General features: G+C 45.0%; 1 protein-coding gene across 3 annotated transcripts in view; it reads right to left on the bottom strand.

Annotated features, from left to right (window-relative positions):
- Positions 1-18,050, bottom strand: part of LOC140740079 (adhesion G protein-coupled receptor E3-like) — a 35,258-nt gene that overhangs the window by 7,283 nt on the left and 9,925 nt on the right. For 2 of the 3 annotated variants that reach the window (XM_073068946.1, XM_073068948.1), the window contains exons 4-13: positions 16,533-17,009; positions 14,468-14,562; positions 13,118-13,216; positions 11,677-11,854; positions 10,977-11,090; positions 9,742-9,935; positions 8,909-9,076; positions 6,083-6,289; positions 4,657-4,889; positions 4,219-4,285 (exon numbers count right to left, since the gene is read on the bottom strand). In XM_073068946.1, the coding sequence (XP_072925047.1) occupies positions 4,219-4,285; positions 4,657-4,889; positions 6,083-6,289; positions 8,909-9,076; positions 9,742-9,935; positions 10,977-11,090; positions 11,677-11,854; positions 13,118-13,216; positions 14,468-14,562; positions 16,533-17,009 (1,832 nt within the window). The remainder of the gene's footprint in view (positions 1-4,218; positions 4,286-4,656; positions 4,890-6,082; positions 6,290-8,908; positions 9,077-9,741; positions 9,936-10,976; positions 11,091-11,676; positions 11,855-13,117; positions 13,217-14,467; positions 14,563-16,532; positions 17,010-18,050) is intronic. The other variant, XM_073068947.1, reaches the window with a different exon arrangement.

Here is an 18,050-nt window from a genome sequence, read left to right as displayed (position 1 = left end):
TAAATGGTAGGGCATTGAAGAATGCAGTAGAAGAGAGTGATCTAGGAATAATGGTGCATAGTTCCCTGAAGGTGGAATCTCATGTGGATAGGGTGGTGAAGAAAGCTTTTGGTATGTTGGCCTTTATAAATCAGAGCATTGAGTATAGGAGTTGGGATGTAATGTTAAAATTGTACAAGGCATTGGTAAGGCCAAATTTGGAGTGTTGTGTACAGTTCTGGTCACCGAATTACAGGAAAGATGGCAACAAAATAGAGTACAGAGAAGATTTACTAGAATGTTACCTGGGTTTCAGCACCTAAGCTACAGAGAAAGGCTGAACAAGTTAGGTCTTTATTCTTTGGAGCGTAGAAGGTTGAGGGGACTTGATAGAAGTATTTAAAATTACGAGGGGGATAGATAGAGTTGACGTGGATAGGCTTTTTCCATTGAGAGTAGGGGAGATTCAAACAAGAGGACATGAGTTGAGAGTTAGGGGACAAAAGTTTAGGGGTAACACGAGGGGGAATTTCTTTACTTAGAGAGTGGTAGCTGTGTGGAGTGAGTTTCCAGTAGAAGTGGTAGAGGCAAGTTCGATATTGTCATTTAAAGTAAAATTGGATAGGTATATGGACAGGAAAGGAATGGAGGGTTATGGGCTGAGTGCAGGTCAGTGGGACTAGGTGAGAGTAAGCATTCAGCACGGACTAGAAGGGCCGAGATGGCCTGTTTCCGTGCTGTAATTGTTATATGGTTAATAAGTTACTATCATTGCACATTTAGACAGAGATGTAACATAAAGATTATTACTCCTGCATGTGAAGGATGTAAGAAATAAAGTCAATTCAATTCAGTTACAGGACATTCTAAAGGGGGCAGGTAAACAGCCAGAGATTGGGGTCCACTTTGGAATCAAATGAAGGGAATGGGTAAGTGTTGGTGTGATGGACCAAAGGGCCTAGATCCATCCTGTACAGCTCCAGTTGAGGGGTAGGTATTGTTCTTTTAAACTGCTTTGTTCTGGAGATCTTTTGTGTTTAGAAACATAGAAAACCTACAGCACAATACAGGCCCTTCGGCCCACAAGCTGTGCCGAATGTGTCCCTACCTTAGAAATTACCTAGGGTTACCCATAGCCCTCTATTTTTCTAAGCTCCATATACCTATTCAGGAGTCACTTAAAAGACCCTATCGTATCCGCTTCCACTGCCATCGCCGGCAGCCCATTCCACACACTCACCATTCTCTGTTTAAAAAAAAACACACTTGCCTCTGACATCTTCTCTGTACCTACTTCCAAGCACCTTACAACTGTGTCCTCTCATGCTAGCCATTTCAGCCCTGGGAAAAAGCCTCTGACTATCCACACGATCAATGCCTCTCATCATCTACACCTCTCATCCTCTGTCACTCCAAGGAGAAAAGGCCGAGTTCACTCAACCTGTTCTCATAAGGCATGCTCCCCAATCCAGGCAACATCCTTATAAATCTCCACTGCACCCTTTTTATAGTTTCCACATCCTTTCTGTAGTGAGGCGACCAGAACTGAGCACAGTACTCCAAGTGGGGTCTGACCAGGGTCCTATATAGCTGCAACATTACCTCTCGGCTCTTAAACTCAATCCCACGATTGATGAAGGCCAATACTCTGTATGCCTTCTTAACCACAAAATCAACCTGCGCAGCAGCTTTGAGTGTCCTATGGACTCAGACCGCAAGATCCCTCTTATCCTCCACTCTTCCAAGAGTCTTAACATTATTACTATATTCTGCTATCATATTTGACCTACCAAAATGAACCACTTCACACTTATCTGGGTTGAACTCCATCTGCCACTTCTCAATCCAGTTTTGCATCCAATCAATGTCCCGCTGTAGCCTCCAACAGCCCTCCACACTATCCACAACACCCCCAACCTTTGCATCAGCAGCAAATTTACTAACCCACCACTCCACTTCCTCATCCAGGTCATTCATAAAAATCACAGAGTAGGGGTACCAGAACAGATCCCTGAGACACCCCACTGGTCACTGACTTCCATGCAGAATGTGACCTGTCTACAACCACTCTTTGCCTTCTGTGGACAAGCCAGTTCTACTTCCACAAAACAAGGTCCCTTGGATACCAGGCCTCCTTACTTTCTCAATAAGCCTTCATGGGGTACCTTATCAAATGGTTTGCTGAAATCCATATACACAACATCTACTGCTCTACCTTCATCAATATGTTTAGTCACATCCTCAAAAAATTCAATCAGGCTCATAAGGCACGACCTGCCTTTGACAAAGCCATGCTGACTATTCCTAATCATATTATGCCACTCCAAATGTTCATAAATCCTGCCTCTCAGGGTCTTCTCCATCAAATTTCCAACCACTGAAGTAAGACTCACTGGTCTATAATTTCCTGGGCTATCTCTACTCCCTTTCTTGAATAAGGGAGCAACATCTGCAACCCTCCAATCTTTCAGAACCTCTCCTGTCCTCATTGATGATGCAAAGATTATCGCCAGAGGCTCAGCAATCCCCTCTCTCGCCTCCCACAGTAGCCTGAAGTACATCTCATCCGGTCCCGGTGACTTATCCAAGTTGATGCTTTCCAAAAGCTCCAACACATCCTCTTTCTTAATATCTACATGCTCAAGATTTTCAAGCTGCTGTAAGTCATCCCTACAATTGCCAAGATCCTTTTCCGTAGTGAATACTGAAGGAAAGTATTCATTAGGTACCTCTGCTATCTCCTCCGGTTTTATACACACTTCTCCACTGTCGCACTTGATTAGTCCTATTCTCTCATGTCATATCCTCTTGCTCTTCACATACTTGTAGAATACCTTGGGGTTTTCCTTAATCCTGTCTGCCAACGCCTTCTCATGGGCACTTCTGGTTCTCCTATTTTCATTCTTAAGCTCCTTCCTGCTAGCATTTATAATTTTCCAGATCTCTATCATTACCTAGTTTTTTTTAAACCTTTCGTAAACTCTTCCTTTCTTCTTGACCACAGTACACCACAGTTCCTGTACCCTACCATCCTTTCCCTGTCTCATTGGAATGTATCCATGCAGAACTCCACCCAAATATCCCCTGAACATTTGCCACATCTTTTCCGTACGTTTCCCTGAGAACATCTGTTTCCAATTTATGTTTCCAAGTTCCTGCCTGATAGCCTCATATTTCCCCTTACTCCAATTGAACGCTTTCCTAACTTGTCTGTTCTTATCCCTCTCCAAAGCTACGGTAAAGGAGATAGAATTGTGATCACTATGTCCAAAATGCTGTCTCACTGAGAGATCTGAAACCTGACCTGGTTCATTTCCCAATACCAGATCAAGTACAGCCTCTTGTAGGCTTGTCTACATATTGTGTCAAAAAACCTTCCTGAACACTTCTAACATACTCCACCCAACCCCTTGCTCTTGGGGCATGCCAATCAATATTTGGAAAATTAAAATCTCCCACCACTACAACCCTGTTGTTATTGCACCTTTCCAGAATCTGTCTCCCTAATTGCTCCTCAATGTCCCTGTTACTATTGGGTGGTTTATAAAAAAAAAACACCCAATAGAGTTATTGACTCCTTACTGTTCCCAACTTCCTCCCACAGAGACTCCATAGACAAACTCTCCATGACTTCTTCCTTTTCTGCTTTCGTGACACTATCTCTGATCAACAGTGCCACACCCCAACTTCTTTTGCCTCCCTCCTCGTCCTTTCAGAAACATCTAAAGCCTGGCACTGGAAGTAACCATTCCTGCCCCTGAGCCATCCACGTCTCTGCAGTGGCCACAACATCATAGCTTCAAGTACTGATCATCCTCCAAGCTCATCCGCTTTGTTCATAATACTCCTTGCGCTAAAATAGACACATCTTAAACCATCAGTCTGAGCGCGTCCCTTCTCTATCACTTGCCTATCTTCTCTCTCGCTCTGTCGCCAAGCTTTCTCTATTTGTGAGCTAACTGCCTCTTCCTCCATCTCTTCGGTTTGGTTCCCACCACCCCAAGTTTGTTGGTAAACTTCCCTAAGGGGCAGTGTTCTCTATCCCCAGGAGTGACAGCTTCACTCTAGTGTCTCTGAAGGCAGGACAAGACCCCTCATCTCCACGCCAGAGGCAGTCAGGAATTGGTTATCAGAGAGATTGTCAAATGAACTGCTCAAAAATTTAATTGTGAAATTCTTTGTAAAAAGATATTCAGTGAAAAATAATCAGTCAATATGAGGAATTTAAGAAGTAATTACCAAAATGAAGAAGTAAACCGGGCCCAGGAAGCTCCAGGCAAAACCATTCTCCACCTGTAACCAGCAGCTAAAATAGAAAGAGAAATATGTTGAGGAAAAGTGGTTAGAATTCATTGATATCAAATAAATCTATGAGCTTGAGGAACTGCTTTCAGTTAATATTTGGCCACTTAACATCTCATTAAAGGGGAAACTTCCCAAGCCCAGAGTGGCTGAGGATTCCTATCTCCCAGTCCTACAAATGGGCACGTCTCCCTGGACTGGCCCAATAGCACACGAGAGTGTCGTGGATCTAGTTCCTTCTGAAGTTCGGGCTGGCATGTTCGTTGCTCATTCTCTGCCATTTGATGGAGACAGGGATAGTCAGAGCTTGTGTTAGCATGAGCTGGGGCAGAGAGTAATTATTAGAGCCAGGGAAGACTAAATCACCACATTTACTTCCGCTCTGATCCATATCCATTGGGGTATATTACTGCAGAGATGGCCACTATCAGCGCAGGGCTGCCATATCCCAGAGGGTAGATGAACTTCCCCAACTGGCTGGAATTAGACACTCTCATCTTCCTGAGGTTCCTGACCATCAGATACAGCTGAGTTGACTCCAAACTCATCCAAGTGAAGGCCACCAGAAACAAATAATGTAAGCACCCAGCGACAATACCACACATTGCCTGCAAAACAAACAGACACATAAAAGTCAGACATAAGAAGGGATGGAGGAGTTCCCTTGGGTTGTGCCACCTTTCCATTGGTGTTTGTCCTGACCTCCACGTGTTTAATGCCATCATCTGACAGTAATGTTCCAAGTACCAATTCACCTCCAGCTTCAAAGGCCCTTTGGCGGAAGACTGAATATCTACCACCCTGATTGATCATTACCCTGTCTAACTTTACTTTGGAGTCAGCTTAGCGTGTGTGGTGCAGCAGGTAAAACACTAAGAAGTGTGGAAGAATTGCAGGATCTAGGAATACAGATTCCTTGAAAGTGGCATCACAGGTATATAGGGTCATAAAGAGAGATTGGCTTTCATAAATTGGAACAACGAGTACAGAAGTAAAGATGCTACAATGAAGTTGCACAAGGCATTGGTGAGGCCAAATTTGGAATATTGTGTGCAGTCCTACGCATGGGAGAGGTATCAATAAGATTGAAAGAGTACAGAGAAAATTTAGGAGATTGCCAGGACTTGAGGACCTGAGTAATAAGGAAAGGTTAAATATATTATGACTTTGTTTCTTGGAGTGTAGCAGAATAAGGGAAGACTTGATAGAGGTATACAAAATTATGAGGGGTATATTTAGGGAAAGTACAAGCAATGTATTTCCACTGAGGTTGGTTGACACTGGAGGTCATAGGTTTAGGGTTAAAGGTGAAATATTTAATGGGAACCTGAGGAGGTAATCTTCATTCAAATGGTATTGTAAATTTAAAATAAGCTGCCTGTGGAAGTGATGGATGTAGATCAATTGCAACATTTAAGATTAGTTTGAATAAGTACTTGGATGGGAGGGGTGTGAGGGCTATGTCCATGTGTGGGTTAATAGGACCAGACAGGAAAACAGGTAAGTACAAACTAGATGTGATGACAAGTCTATTTCCATGCTGGAATGCTTTTATGACTTCAGCAACCCAGATTCGATCCCAACTACTAGCAATACATGTGTGGTGCTTACATGCTCTCCCTGATTGGTTAGTTGGTTAGTCCTGATGAAATTGTGATAATGATGGTAGACCAGAGGATCTCATGGGTAATTCCCACCATTTCATCACTTTGTTAGTGGAGTCAACAACCATTAACACAGCTTCACTAACAAGGACACGCGCGTCACCTGGTTGATGTTGACTTCGACCCCAGTATCTCACCCGGTTGACAGTCCTGTTGATTCCCACCAGGAAGAGCAGCTCAGCCAGGAAGAGGCTGAGGCACAGGTGTGTGTGGGTGGTGCTCACTGCGTTTCTGGCCTGTGAGCAAAGGGTGAAGGTGGCGAGGGCGGAGAGCAGACACACCAGTGATATCGGGATCCCAATGAAGGTAATCACTGAGAGGCAGTCCTGCGAATAGCCCTGTAGCTGTGGAAGGAAGTGATGGGTTAGGGCAGCAGATGTTTCTTGAGCTGAAGGTCCTTGACCTACCCATGGTTCCCTCACTCTCCCCAATGTCTGATTGATACCACAAATCAACAGTAGCTTAAACCATCTTCCTGCTTTCCACCATAACTCTCCCCTTCCCCCACCAGTGGGGCAGTTACACATCACACAGACACAGGCAGAGTTACCACATCTGTCACTGTTGCGCCATTCCCCGTGCTGGAGAACTTGTCAAGTTGTTTAGTAAAGGAAGGTTTATAATAAGAGTGCGGTATTTAAGTATACAAAATTATGACAGGTATATATAGGTTAAATGCAAACAAGCTTCTTCCACTGAGGTTAGGTGAGAATGGAACTAGAGGTCATAGGTTAAGGGTGAAAACGGAAATATTTAAGGGGAACCCTCGGGGGAACTTCACTCAGAAGGTGGTACTAGTGTGGAACCAGCTACCAGTGAAGTGCAGGATGTGGTATAGAATTCAACATTTAAAATATGGGAGGGGCATGGAGTACTATTGTTCAAGGTGCGGGTTGATAGGACTAGACAGAATAACAGTTCAGCACAGGCTAGATGGGCTAAAGGTCTACTTCTGTGCTATAGTTCTCTATGACTCTGTGTTCCAGGTGAGTGCTCACTGTGTCCACTGGAGACCAAAGGAAGACATACAGCCCAGTGGGGTCCAGTGCACACTGAAAGGTACAGTAACTGATTTGAACTTGAAATTAGATAAAGAAGGAACAAGAAAAAATACAGAGAAAGAGGGAAGGAGTTGGGGTGGGGGTTTGGGTCGTGATTGTTGGATCACGTAATAAAGCTGGCACAGTTCTATGGGAGGAGAGGAGGGTGGCCATTGGGTCACTGGGAGAGAGCTGTCACAGTTCCATGGGGGAGCAGAGGAATGTAATCATTCTGAGTTACTTAGTCCAGAAGAAGTGAGTGTGCCTTCCAATTTGACCATATAATCAGGGAGCAAATTAAGCTTAACTCTCCCGCTCAGAACCCAGTCATATGCAGTAGGAGCTGGCCTTAGAATCATACAGCACGGAAACAGGCCTTTTGGCCCAATTTATCCATCTTAACCAAGATTCACATCAAAGCTAGTCCCATTTGCCTATGTCTGGTCTATATCTGTCTAAGCCTTTTCTATCCATGTACATGCCAAATGGCTTTCAAATGTAATTGTACCCATTTCTACCATTTCCTCTGGTGGCTTCGTTCCATAAACCCACCTCATTGTGAAAAGCCTCTCCCTCAGGTCTCCTTTAAATCTCTCCCCTCTCACCTTTATATGGTTATAAAAGTTTCAGACTCTCCTATCTTGGGAAAATAGTTGTGATCATCCATCTTATCTACACCCTTTATGGTTTTATTAACCTCTACAACATCACTCCTTAGTCTCTTGCTCTCCAGGGAGAACAGTCCCAGCTGGTGTAATCTCTCCTTATCACTCAAACCCTCCAGTTCTGGCAACTTTCATGTGAATCTTGTTCGCACCCTCTCTGGGTTCATCACATCCTCCCCACAGCTGGGCAGCCAGAATGGCACCTATATTCCAGGTATGGTCTCACTGTTGTACTCAATGGCCCCTCCGATATAAGCAAGCATGCCTGTGTATCCTTCACCACCTGGTCTACCTGTGTTTCCACTTTCAGGGAACTATGTTCAAAGTAAATGTATACCATATACAATCTTGAGATTCCTTGCATGCGGCCACAAAACCAAGAAACATCACACAACCAAGACTGACAAACATCCAAGGTGTAAGAAAAGAATAAATCATGTAAACAATAAAAACTAAACAAACAATACATAGAAAATGAACTGCAGAGTCCCTGAAAGCGAGTCCACAACCATGAAGCCTTACCCTCTGGGTCTCCCTGTTATATAAAACTCCCCAGATCCCTGCTATTCACTATGTAAGTCCTGTCCTGGTATAACTTCCCAAAATGTACCACTTTACACTTCTTTCCAAACTTCCTGAATCCGGTCCCTAAGAGAAGGAGCAAACAAGGCAAAGATGCTCAGGGAAGATTTATTTCTGTAGAAGTGAATCCGGGACACTAGGAAGTTGCTGAGCTCCTTGAAACTACTCAAAGGGATTGCTCCAGTCAGTGTTTGGGGGTGGATCTACTTGTAGTTTAATGTGTCCCTGGGTGAGAGTATGCCTGCCAGTACATGCACATAATCTTCACAGACTGCGCTGGTGACTACCTAAGCTCAGCCTGGTTTGTCAGACATGCTTTGTCTTCACCATCAATGTGCACTCTCTTCCTACTTCCCAGTACATATTGCTGGAGGTTTGTCGCACGACTTGTTGCCCATCACTTGCCCCACTGTTGGCTGAATCAAAGGTGGATGCTCTCAAGAATATGGATCTTAAGGTAGTATATGGTGATATATTTGTACTTTGATAATAAATTTACTTTGAACTGTCCCTGATGACAGATCGACAGTCAGTATACGCCCAGTAACCCCTGGCAGCTCCTGACATTACTTTGTAAAACAAATGTTTGCTTCCTTCCTTGCATTTGCTTCTCAGTTGTTGTGTATCACTCAGGCTCTGAAAGGGGAGTGACTCGCAGGGAAGGACAAACACGCACCTGCTTGTTGAAGGACATCAGGATGGCAAAGCTGGACAAGTGCTGGCATTGGCAGGTCGTGTGACTAAAGTTGGATTGTATCAGTTCACAGCCGCTCGTGGACCAGTAACTCCCTGTCGGGGTGTGGTTCCAGTACACACAGGACAATCTCCCAGCAGTGGTCCCTACCTGCAGAACATGATTTGACACAGTCAGCTCTTGTCCAGCTCTGGATGGTGACTTAAGGTGGAATTGACATGAAGGGGAGGTATGGAGAGCAGAATGACAGTTACTGATCAGTTGTTTGATGGTGCACAGTAAGATTGTTGTTTCAAAGGCCCCACTTTCAGACAAATCTGATAGCAGTATCTTCAAGTCTGATGTTCCAGTCTCAGGTGCTGCCCTAGAGGAGGTAAAACAGGCCTTTTCATACAAATATCCCATTGTAAAGCCTCCATGTTACAGTGTGGACCCCAGAATTGGGCACAACACTCCAGCAATTCCCGTCAATAACACTCACCTTCTATTCCTGATGTATTTAAGATCCTCTACTGCAGCATTTTTGATGATCAGGCAATCCAGAGCAGCGAATACAAAATGCTGGAGGAACTCAGCAGGTTGGAGCGGAAAAACAGTTGATATTTCAGGCTGAAACCCTGGAAGAGGGGGGAAGAATACAAGCTTGACAGGTGATAATTGGACTGATTTTCCCTTTCCAAAGATGCGCCTGACCTGCTGGGTTCCTCCAGTATTTTGTGTGTGTTGCCTTGATCGATAACTGCCTTGGGCATTAAGTTACATTCAATGTACCAGGTGTTTGGCTGTACTGAGCTGATCTTGCTAATCTCACAAACCTCTTTATGTTTCAAGACAAAGTTTACAACCACAGAAAAGTTGGTTCTGGGTGAGAATTCCAGAGCAGCTGAAACTACTTTAGAGTGGAGTTGAACATCGTCCTGAAGATCTCCGCTCTCTTTGTCTTTATAGCATGCTCCCTGCAGCACTGGATCCAGATTGTTGTATACGATGAAAGCAAGCACAGCAGAACCTGGGAGAAGGAGAAGAAGTCAATCAGGAAACACTGGGTGGAAGTGAGGATGTACCATTAGAGAGGAAATAGTGGAAACACACTTTGATTCTCCCACAGCTCACATCACACACCTGACCTCCATCCAAAGCCCTCATCATACACCTGATCCCTCCCACAGTACTTATCATACAGCAGACCCCACCCAACCCCACCTGAAGCAGTCCCTCTTCCTTATCATTTCTCCCTGAGGTATCCATTGGTGTATCCTCTCACCCACTCCTTGGAAGGTAGCACTACCACCTACAGGTTCCCCTCCATGTCACACACCATCCTGCCGTGGAAGTATATCGGCAGCCTTACATCATCTAAGTTTCAGAGCTCCCTCCCCAATAGAGAAGTATCTACTCTAAATGGACCATAGCAGTTCATGGGTGCATCTTATCCCCACAATCTCAAGGAGTTGCCACCAGACTACACCTCCACATGGGGGGGGGGGGTATAGGGGCTGTGGTCTGGTGGGCCAACAGCAGGGACTAGGTGGGCCAAAGAGCTTGTTTCTGTGTTGTGGTACCCTATGATTCTTATGACATTTTTGTGAAAAGGCAAGCAGGGTTGTGGAATTTGGTCTTGAACAGGTTCAATAACCTCTCATTCATGGTACATCCCTGTTAGATTGTCTGGAACATGGTCCACATTATCCTTAGTGAGGAAGAGCTTAGATAGTTAAGTTCACCAGCGGAACTTTGGTTGTCTGGGACAAAAGCACGTGACTGAGATAATAAAGATACTTGGATAAAATGAACTTGACATCGGAACTGAACAAGAGCTGATAAACTGAGCGGTGACTATGGTAGGCCCCACCTGCACTGCCATGGTCAGCCTAGTTGTCCCTAAATGCTGCACGAACAAATGTGAAGTGAGGAGGTGAGGCTGTTATCTACGGCCTGGAGTGGAGGTAAACACTGACCCTCCCCATCTGGAGCCAGGAGGGACAGTGTGGACTTTTGAGGATGTGAGAAAGGGAGGCTGTGCCTTGTGGAGAGGGAGCAGAAAGGGTACCTTTCCCAAAGGTGTTGTTGGCTGTCGTCCATAAAAGCTCCAGGGCATTGTCCTTGGCTTGTAGCTGTATACCGTCAGCACTGCGAGAGCTGTCCACACGAATAACCTGGAGTTCTAAGAGTGAAACTAATGAGTAGAAGCCTCTTCCATTCTCAGGAACTTAATTCCTATGTCCCAGTAATAGCCTAGCCTGGGAGCAATGACCTTCTGCTACTTGGACAACAAACCTTAGCAGGAATGAAGAAATTACTCTTGAAACCCCACCCTCTGTGCGCTGGTGAGGCTGGAGCTGAGCCTTGTTCTCATCTACCAGGCGTCACACTCCCTCCTCCCTTCCTTTGTTCCCCACCGTGTCACTCCCATCCCCTCATCCATTGATTGATGTCTAACCTAACCCCTGTGGATCACTGGCACACAGCTGACAAGGGCTGCCTCTCCCAAGCAGTCTCTATTTGTCAGTCATTTCTCTTCCTAGAATTGCACAGCACAATTTGAGGCCTTTCAGCCCATTTTCCACATGACGGCCATTTATTCTCCCTCTTTTCTCCAGAGCCCACCGCTTTTATTTGGGGGTAATACTGAGCCCTAAACTGTATGACGGCTCCACCAGCATGAGGAAGGACTTTCAGTGGCTTGGTGTTTTTGGTTATGCTCTCCCCTTGTGCTGCAGGTGCTGGGACCTGGTGCTGTGAAGCTTTACCCATTTCTTGGCTGGGCATGGCCATCACTTGGTCCAGGGCTGAGGTCAACCCCAGTGTGACAGCCACTCTCTCCACCGCCATCAGGATACTGGAGGCTGAGTTTATCCGCTCATCCTGCCTCATGCCCGCCAGTGGGAAGTCCTCCATCAGCAGTTGAGTGATGTATCGGACAACATCCTGCGCAAAGAAAAGTTACTTCAGTAGGAGGTGAAAGACAAGAGCCATGATTCAGAGTGAGCAGAGTGAGATTTTCTCCGGCATCCAGTGCCTATGGTGTGGGACACGTGGTGTGTTCACTCGTGTCCCATATAGGTTGGGACACTTTAACCACCTGGCTCCAGGCTGAGTTCTCACCTCTTCTACTTCTCTCCACAGGATCCGGGAGGGAACATCCTTCAGGGCTCTTTTCCCTGGGATGAGACCCACCACAAAATGCACCTAATCACAAAAGTTTCTGCAGATGCTGAAAAGCCAGAGCAAAACACACAAAATGCTGGAGGAACTCAGTGGGTTGTGCAGCATCTGTGGAGGGGAAGAAACGGTCAACGTTTCAGGCAGAGACCCTTCATCAGGATCATCTGAGTTTGTCTAAAGCTTGGAAACGGTCAAAACCCAAATGGGATTTTTGGCCAAGTGACAAACATTGTTTCCTGTGTTTCTCTTCCACAGTGAACGTTCGTGATTGCTTTCAAAGGACTTCAGACTGCTTTACGCCATCGAGCTCTCCTGCATTCAATGCAGGGAGGTAGTTTCAGGCACTATCCCCCATTAATATTTCATTTGCAAAAGGGAACAGTTGATCACTCATTAGCGCGGCAAGTCTGTTGGGTGAGGCAGGACAAACAGCTGGTTTACTTCCCCATACTGAACAGCTGTGGCTTCACCTTTGGGCTGAGGTCTTCTCCTGAGGTTAGGTGTCGGCCTCATCAGGAGTTGTACACCTGGGCCTCAGCATCTCAGCAGAAAAAGCCCTGGGCGATGGGGGCAGTGGAGAGTAGAAGAGACAGATGCACTCTCCATACATGTTTAATGGCTCAGAAAGGGTGCCGAGAGGGATTACTAAATATCCATGTCATAAGATCAGGAGGGAAACCTGGAAGAGGGGAGGTGTGAGATAGCTGATCAACATCACAGGTGTTTGATGGAGTGAGGAGTGTTTTTTTCAGGGGCACACGGCTCGCTGAGCGGGAACAAATTTCCCATGGAGTTAGGCAAAGAACCACAAGCAAATATATGGAGTAGACGGGGCAAAAGTGGCTAATATGAAGGGGTGTAATTTTAAAGTGATTGGAGGAAAGTTTATGAGGGAATGAAAACTTAGCTCTGATATTTCCCCTAGAGAAGTGAGTGTGGAAATCACTGCTGGGGCGATGGGTGATGTACACAGTTGCATAATCTGGATTCTAGTCTATCGTCCAAATTTGATGGGTTACTGCTCACCTCAAGTGGTGATCCTTTGATGGGGTTATAGCATGGTTTATTGAAGAGGCGACTCACATTCGTTATCATGGAGCAAAACAGTCTCCCAGGTGAAGCTGGCTAAGGAGATATGAGAGAGAGAGGTTTAAGTTTACCTTTGTGGTCTGTCAGTGTCTGCTAAAGTGAAAGTGAACATCAAGAATTTGTGCAGAAATACGTGTGTACATGTGCAATGAAAAATTTATTTGCAGCAGCATCACAGGCACACAGTAACAGATAAGTAACATTTACAAGGTAAAAAAAAACATTCGTACACAACTTTTAAAGAGAAACAATTAGAACAGAAAGAAAACAAAGCCAACAAACGAGGAGGCGGAATTCCAATGTGATTGAGGAAAGTACGGGGGGAATGGGGGGAGGTCAGATGTAGTTTTGTGACACACAGAATGAATGGTGGGTGCATGGAGCATACTTCCAGAGTGGTGATAGAGGCAGATATATTAGGGACATTTAAGAGACTCTTAGATAAGCCAAATGAAGGGCTTTGTGGGAGGGATGTGTTAGATTGATCTTGGAGTAGGTTAAAAGGGCTGAAGGGCCTGTACTGTGTTGTAGTGTTTGATGTTCTTTAAAGTCCATTGTAGTGTTAATATGGCGGTGTTGCTTTACTGAGGCAGTGATTAGGGTTGTGTTGTTTGAAGAACGGTTGAAGAGAAGCAGCTGTTCCTGACTCTGATGCTGTGGTGTCCCTGCTGCCATTACATGCATGTCTCTTTGCACAGCCTCTTTGTGTAAATTATAACATAATGTCTGGTACTGGGCACTGATAAAGCAGTTGGGGGTAATTGTGCTGGGGAGTGGGACACAGGAGTTCCATGACCTCAGCCATGGATGTGAAATGGCCAGAAAGGCTGTGCAAGGAAGGAGAGGGACGGGGCAGGTCTCCAGCGTTAGCACCTGTGACAGTCACAATGGAGGAATTGGGGAAGAGTGGGAACGACATTCCCTCTACATGTTCTTTACAGCAGCGTGGACTAACCATTGCTCTGAGCAGGAAATTTTTACATGGCCTGAAAACTCCACGGTACGTTAAACATTTTTTGCAATATGCATATTATGGATATTTAGAATAAAGATTGAAAAATCACGTTTTTTATTTTATTTATTAGTTAAAGGGTATAATGAAATACCACAAAGAAAACCTTTCATGTTTTGTAAGCTTCTAGCTGCATCCAGTTCCAGCTGCAACAAAGGGAGCATTTCAATTACAGTGCTGCATCACACCCTAGCGGAAGCAGTGAGTGGGAACAGCCTCCCTGTTTGTGAAGGGAATGACACTAGGCCACAGGAGAAACGTCCATATGAACTCACCTGCTCCAGGGTAGTGGTCAGTCTAAGATCCCACTGTCCAGCAGGATCACTGTGGTTCCTGACATCAGTGGACAGAGTGGAAGATGGACCAGGGTCTGAAATGACAGCAGACAGAATGGCTACTTCACTGAAGGACATGTCCTCAGACCGGTGGATTTTGTAGCACACTGAGAAATACACTTAATTCTTCACTGACCAAGAGACAGGGCTTTCGTCCCAGCACCAGGGATCTTCAGGGAATTATTGTAGAAGCTCACCTTGATAGTGGGAAGCAGTCAAACTACTGATCATTATAAATCTTCCTTTGGTACATTCGCCTCAGGGAAGGAGATGTGGCCCAATTGTGGATCCAGCCCTTTTAAGCAGAACAAGTCATAGACTCACACAGCATGGAAGAGGTCCTTCAGCCAAACTGGTCCAGGTGGTCCAAGATTCCCACCTTAGCTAATCCCATTTTCCCATGTTTAGTGACTGTCCATCTAAACCTTTCCTATCTATGTACCTGTCTGAGTACATTGTAAATATTATTATTTTATCTACCTCAACCACTTCTGCTGGTAGCTCATTGCAAGAGCTAACCACCCTCTGGATGAAAATGTTAACCATTAGGTACCCATGAAACCTCTTAGATCCCCTTCCAAAATTCTCTCCTTTCTGAGACAACACATCCCAGGAGGTTGATGGGTTGCTGGACAGATGTGGTCCGGTATGCATAGGTGTAATGTGATGGACTTACAGGACTGATGCACTGTGGTTGTTGAGGGAGGATGATCACAGAAGGCTGGTACAGGGAGGGCATGTGATGGTGGGGGCTTATTGCTGTGATTGGAAGCCCATCACCTGTGGTGTGCCCTGGGGTTGTGCTGGGACCTATGCTGTCTGTTGTACTCACTTATACTTTGGAGGTGATGTAAGTTGATTGAGATTTGTGGTATTGCTAACAGCGACGAGGGTAACCTTTGCTCCAGGATGATATTGACTGATGTGGAAATATATCTCTAACCCTGAAGTCTTTATGAGTTTGTAACTTTTGTAAAATGTAATGTGACAAAATGAAGGTCCAAGAAATCCCAAAATACTGTGCTGGCTTGTGTGAGAAAACTTGCACAAGTCTGTGTTTTATAGGAGGAAGTTTTTTTTTGTGACTTGATTTTTTTTTGTAGCCAGAGAAGACAACGGAGGAAAACAGGATGGGGCTTCTCAAGAGCAGATGTTTAGACGAAGATAATGGAGGAATGTAATGGAGCATCCTAATTACTATTCTCTTGTAAAAAGTATAAAGTGCTTTGGTTGAAACCTATGATCGGAAACTGTTCTGAGGCGTGTTGTTTAGAGGTAGTTTCCCCTTGCAAGTAAAATAGTAAATGTGCTCATATTTTGATCCACTCTGAGTTTGTTACTTTATATTAGAAGACCCAGTTGAACGGTAAACAACACTGATTAGTAAGGTGGGCAGAATAGACGGAACTTAATCCTGAAATCTGAGGTGGTGCAAAATGGGAAGAGCAAGGGCAAATAATATCCATTTAGTGATTGGATATTACTAATATTGAACAGGAACAGAGGGTGGAAGTGACCTGGTGCAGTTGCAGGGGCCCCTGGCATTAGTTGAGATATTGTATGGGATCTGTGCTTCCATTAGCTGGAGCACAGAAGTTAAGAACGGGGGTTATGTAGAACAGTGTGAAACAGTGTTGAGGTCACATCTGGAGTACTATGTACAGTCTGGGGTTGTCACTATAGAGTGTGAATGTGCTGGAGAGGGCAAGGGGAGATTCACTATGTTGTGGACTGGTGTGGGGTGTACAGTTATGAGGATGGACTGGACTTGTTGAGTTGGATTGTCCTGGAACAGAGAAAGTTGTAGTGTAGGAAGGGATGCTGGTTTATTCAAATTCTGAAACAGATTAACATTTTAGGGAAAGAATAACAAAAGCTGAGAGATGATGAGGTAATGAGTGTCCTCAGTTCCTTTCTGGAACTGAGAAGCAATTGAAGCTGTTAGTACAGCAATCACACGGATAGAGAAAAGGATGCTTAATTTTCTCAATGTTATCTCTGTTACCTAGCTCTGTTGTAGCCTCACGTCTGCTCCCGTTTCCAGCCTCAGGTGTGCTTCTGTTACCTCGCTCAGGTGTATAGCCATTTCCAGTTCTAGGCATGCTCCCTTTATGTTCAGATATGTTCTGGTTATATGAGTCAGATGAGCTCTTGTTGCCTGGCTCAGCTGTGCTCCCGTAACCTGGTTCAGCTGTTCTCAGGTTACCTGGCTTAGTTACATTTTCATTTCCAGGCCCAGTTATATTTCTATTAGCTGACTTTGATGTGCTCTGCATGATCAGGTCGAACGTATTCCCATTCCCATGCTCTGGGAAGTTCCCACTTCCTGGCTCGGGTGTGTTCCTGTTATCAGGAATGCCTTCATGCTCAGGTACCATTGTAATGCTGTGTTCAGATGGCATGTTGTTCCCATGATCAGGTGCTGTGACGTTCTGTCTAATGAGTGCGGCCCGTTTCCTCAGTCGTGTGTGTCTTGCAACCTCTGGAATTTTAAAATGGAAAAAGCCACAGCTCTGTTCAGTACTGACACAATTGGTTTGGTGACCACTTAGCTATATCAGACTTGTTAATGGTGACATTATAGATGAGTAAGTCACAGTAACAGCAGGAAGAAATGGATCTGGTCTCTAATAATAGGCCAGAATGCGATGTAAACATTAATATGCTGATTAAGGATGTGCTAGCATTGATGAGTGTCCAGAGGATGTTCACAAGAATGATCCCAGCAATGAAAGGGTTAAAGTATAAGAAGCATTTGAGGGCTATGGGCCTGGAGACACTGAAGTTCAGAAGAATGATGGGGGATCTCATTAAAACCTACCAACATTGAAAGACCTAGACAGAGTGGATGTGGTGAGGATGTTTCCAATAGTGGAGGAATGTAGGACCAGAGAGCACAGTCTTAGAATCTAAGGACATAGTTTTAGAAAGGAGATGAGAAGGAATTTCTTTAGCCAGAAGGTGGTGAATCTGTGGAATGTGTATCCACAGCTGCCTGTGGAGGCCAAGTCATTGGATATATTTATTTACAGATACAGTGAGGATCTGGACTTTCTGGCCCAACAAGCTGCACCACCCAGCACCCATAGAACCATAGAACATTACAGCACAGAAACAGGCCTTTTGGCCCTTCTTGGCTGTGCTGAACCATTTTTCTGCCGAGAACCACTGACCTGTACCTGGCCCATATCTCTCCATACACCTCTCATCCAAGTACCTGTCCAAGTTTTTCTTAAATGTTAAAAGTGAGCCCACATTTACTACTTCATCTGGCAGCTCATTTCACACTCCCACCACTCTGTGTGAAGAAGAATCCCCCCACCAATGTTCCCTTTAAACTTTTCCCCCTTCACCCTTAACCCATGACCTCTGGTTTTTTTCTCCCCTAGCCTCAGTGGAAAAAACCTGTATGCATTCACTCTATCTATACCCATCATATCCTTCCTGTAATTCAGTGACCAAAACTGCTCACAATACTCCAAATTCGGCCTCACCAATGCCTTATACAACCCTACCATAACAT

This window comes from Hemitrygon akajei, chromosome 16, assembly GCF_048418815.1.
Source record: "Hemitrygon akajei chromosome 16, sHemAka1.3, whole genome shotgun sequence".
In the NCBI taxonomy this organism is placed as follows: domain Eukaryota; kingdom Metazoa; phylum Chordata; class Chondrichthyes; order Myliobatiformes; family Dasyatidae; genus Hemitrygon; species Hemitrygon akajei.
This window is presented reverse-complemented; position numbering and strand designations above follow the sequence as displayed.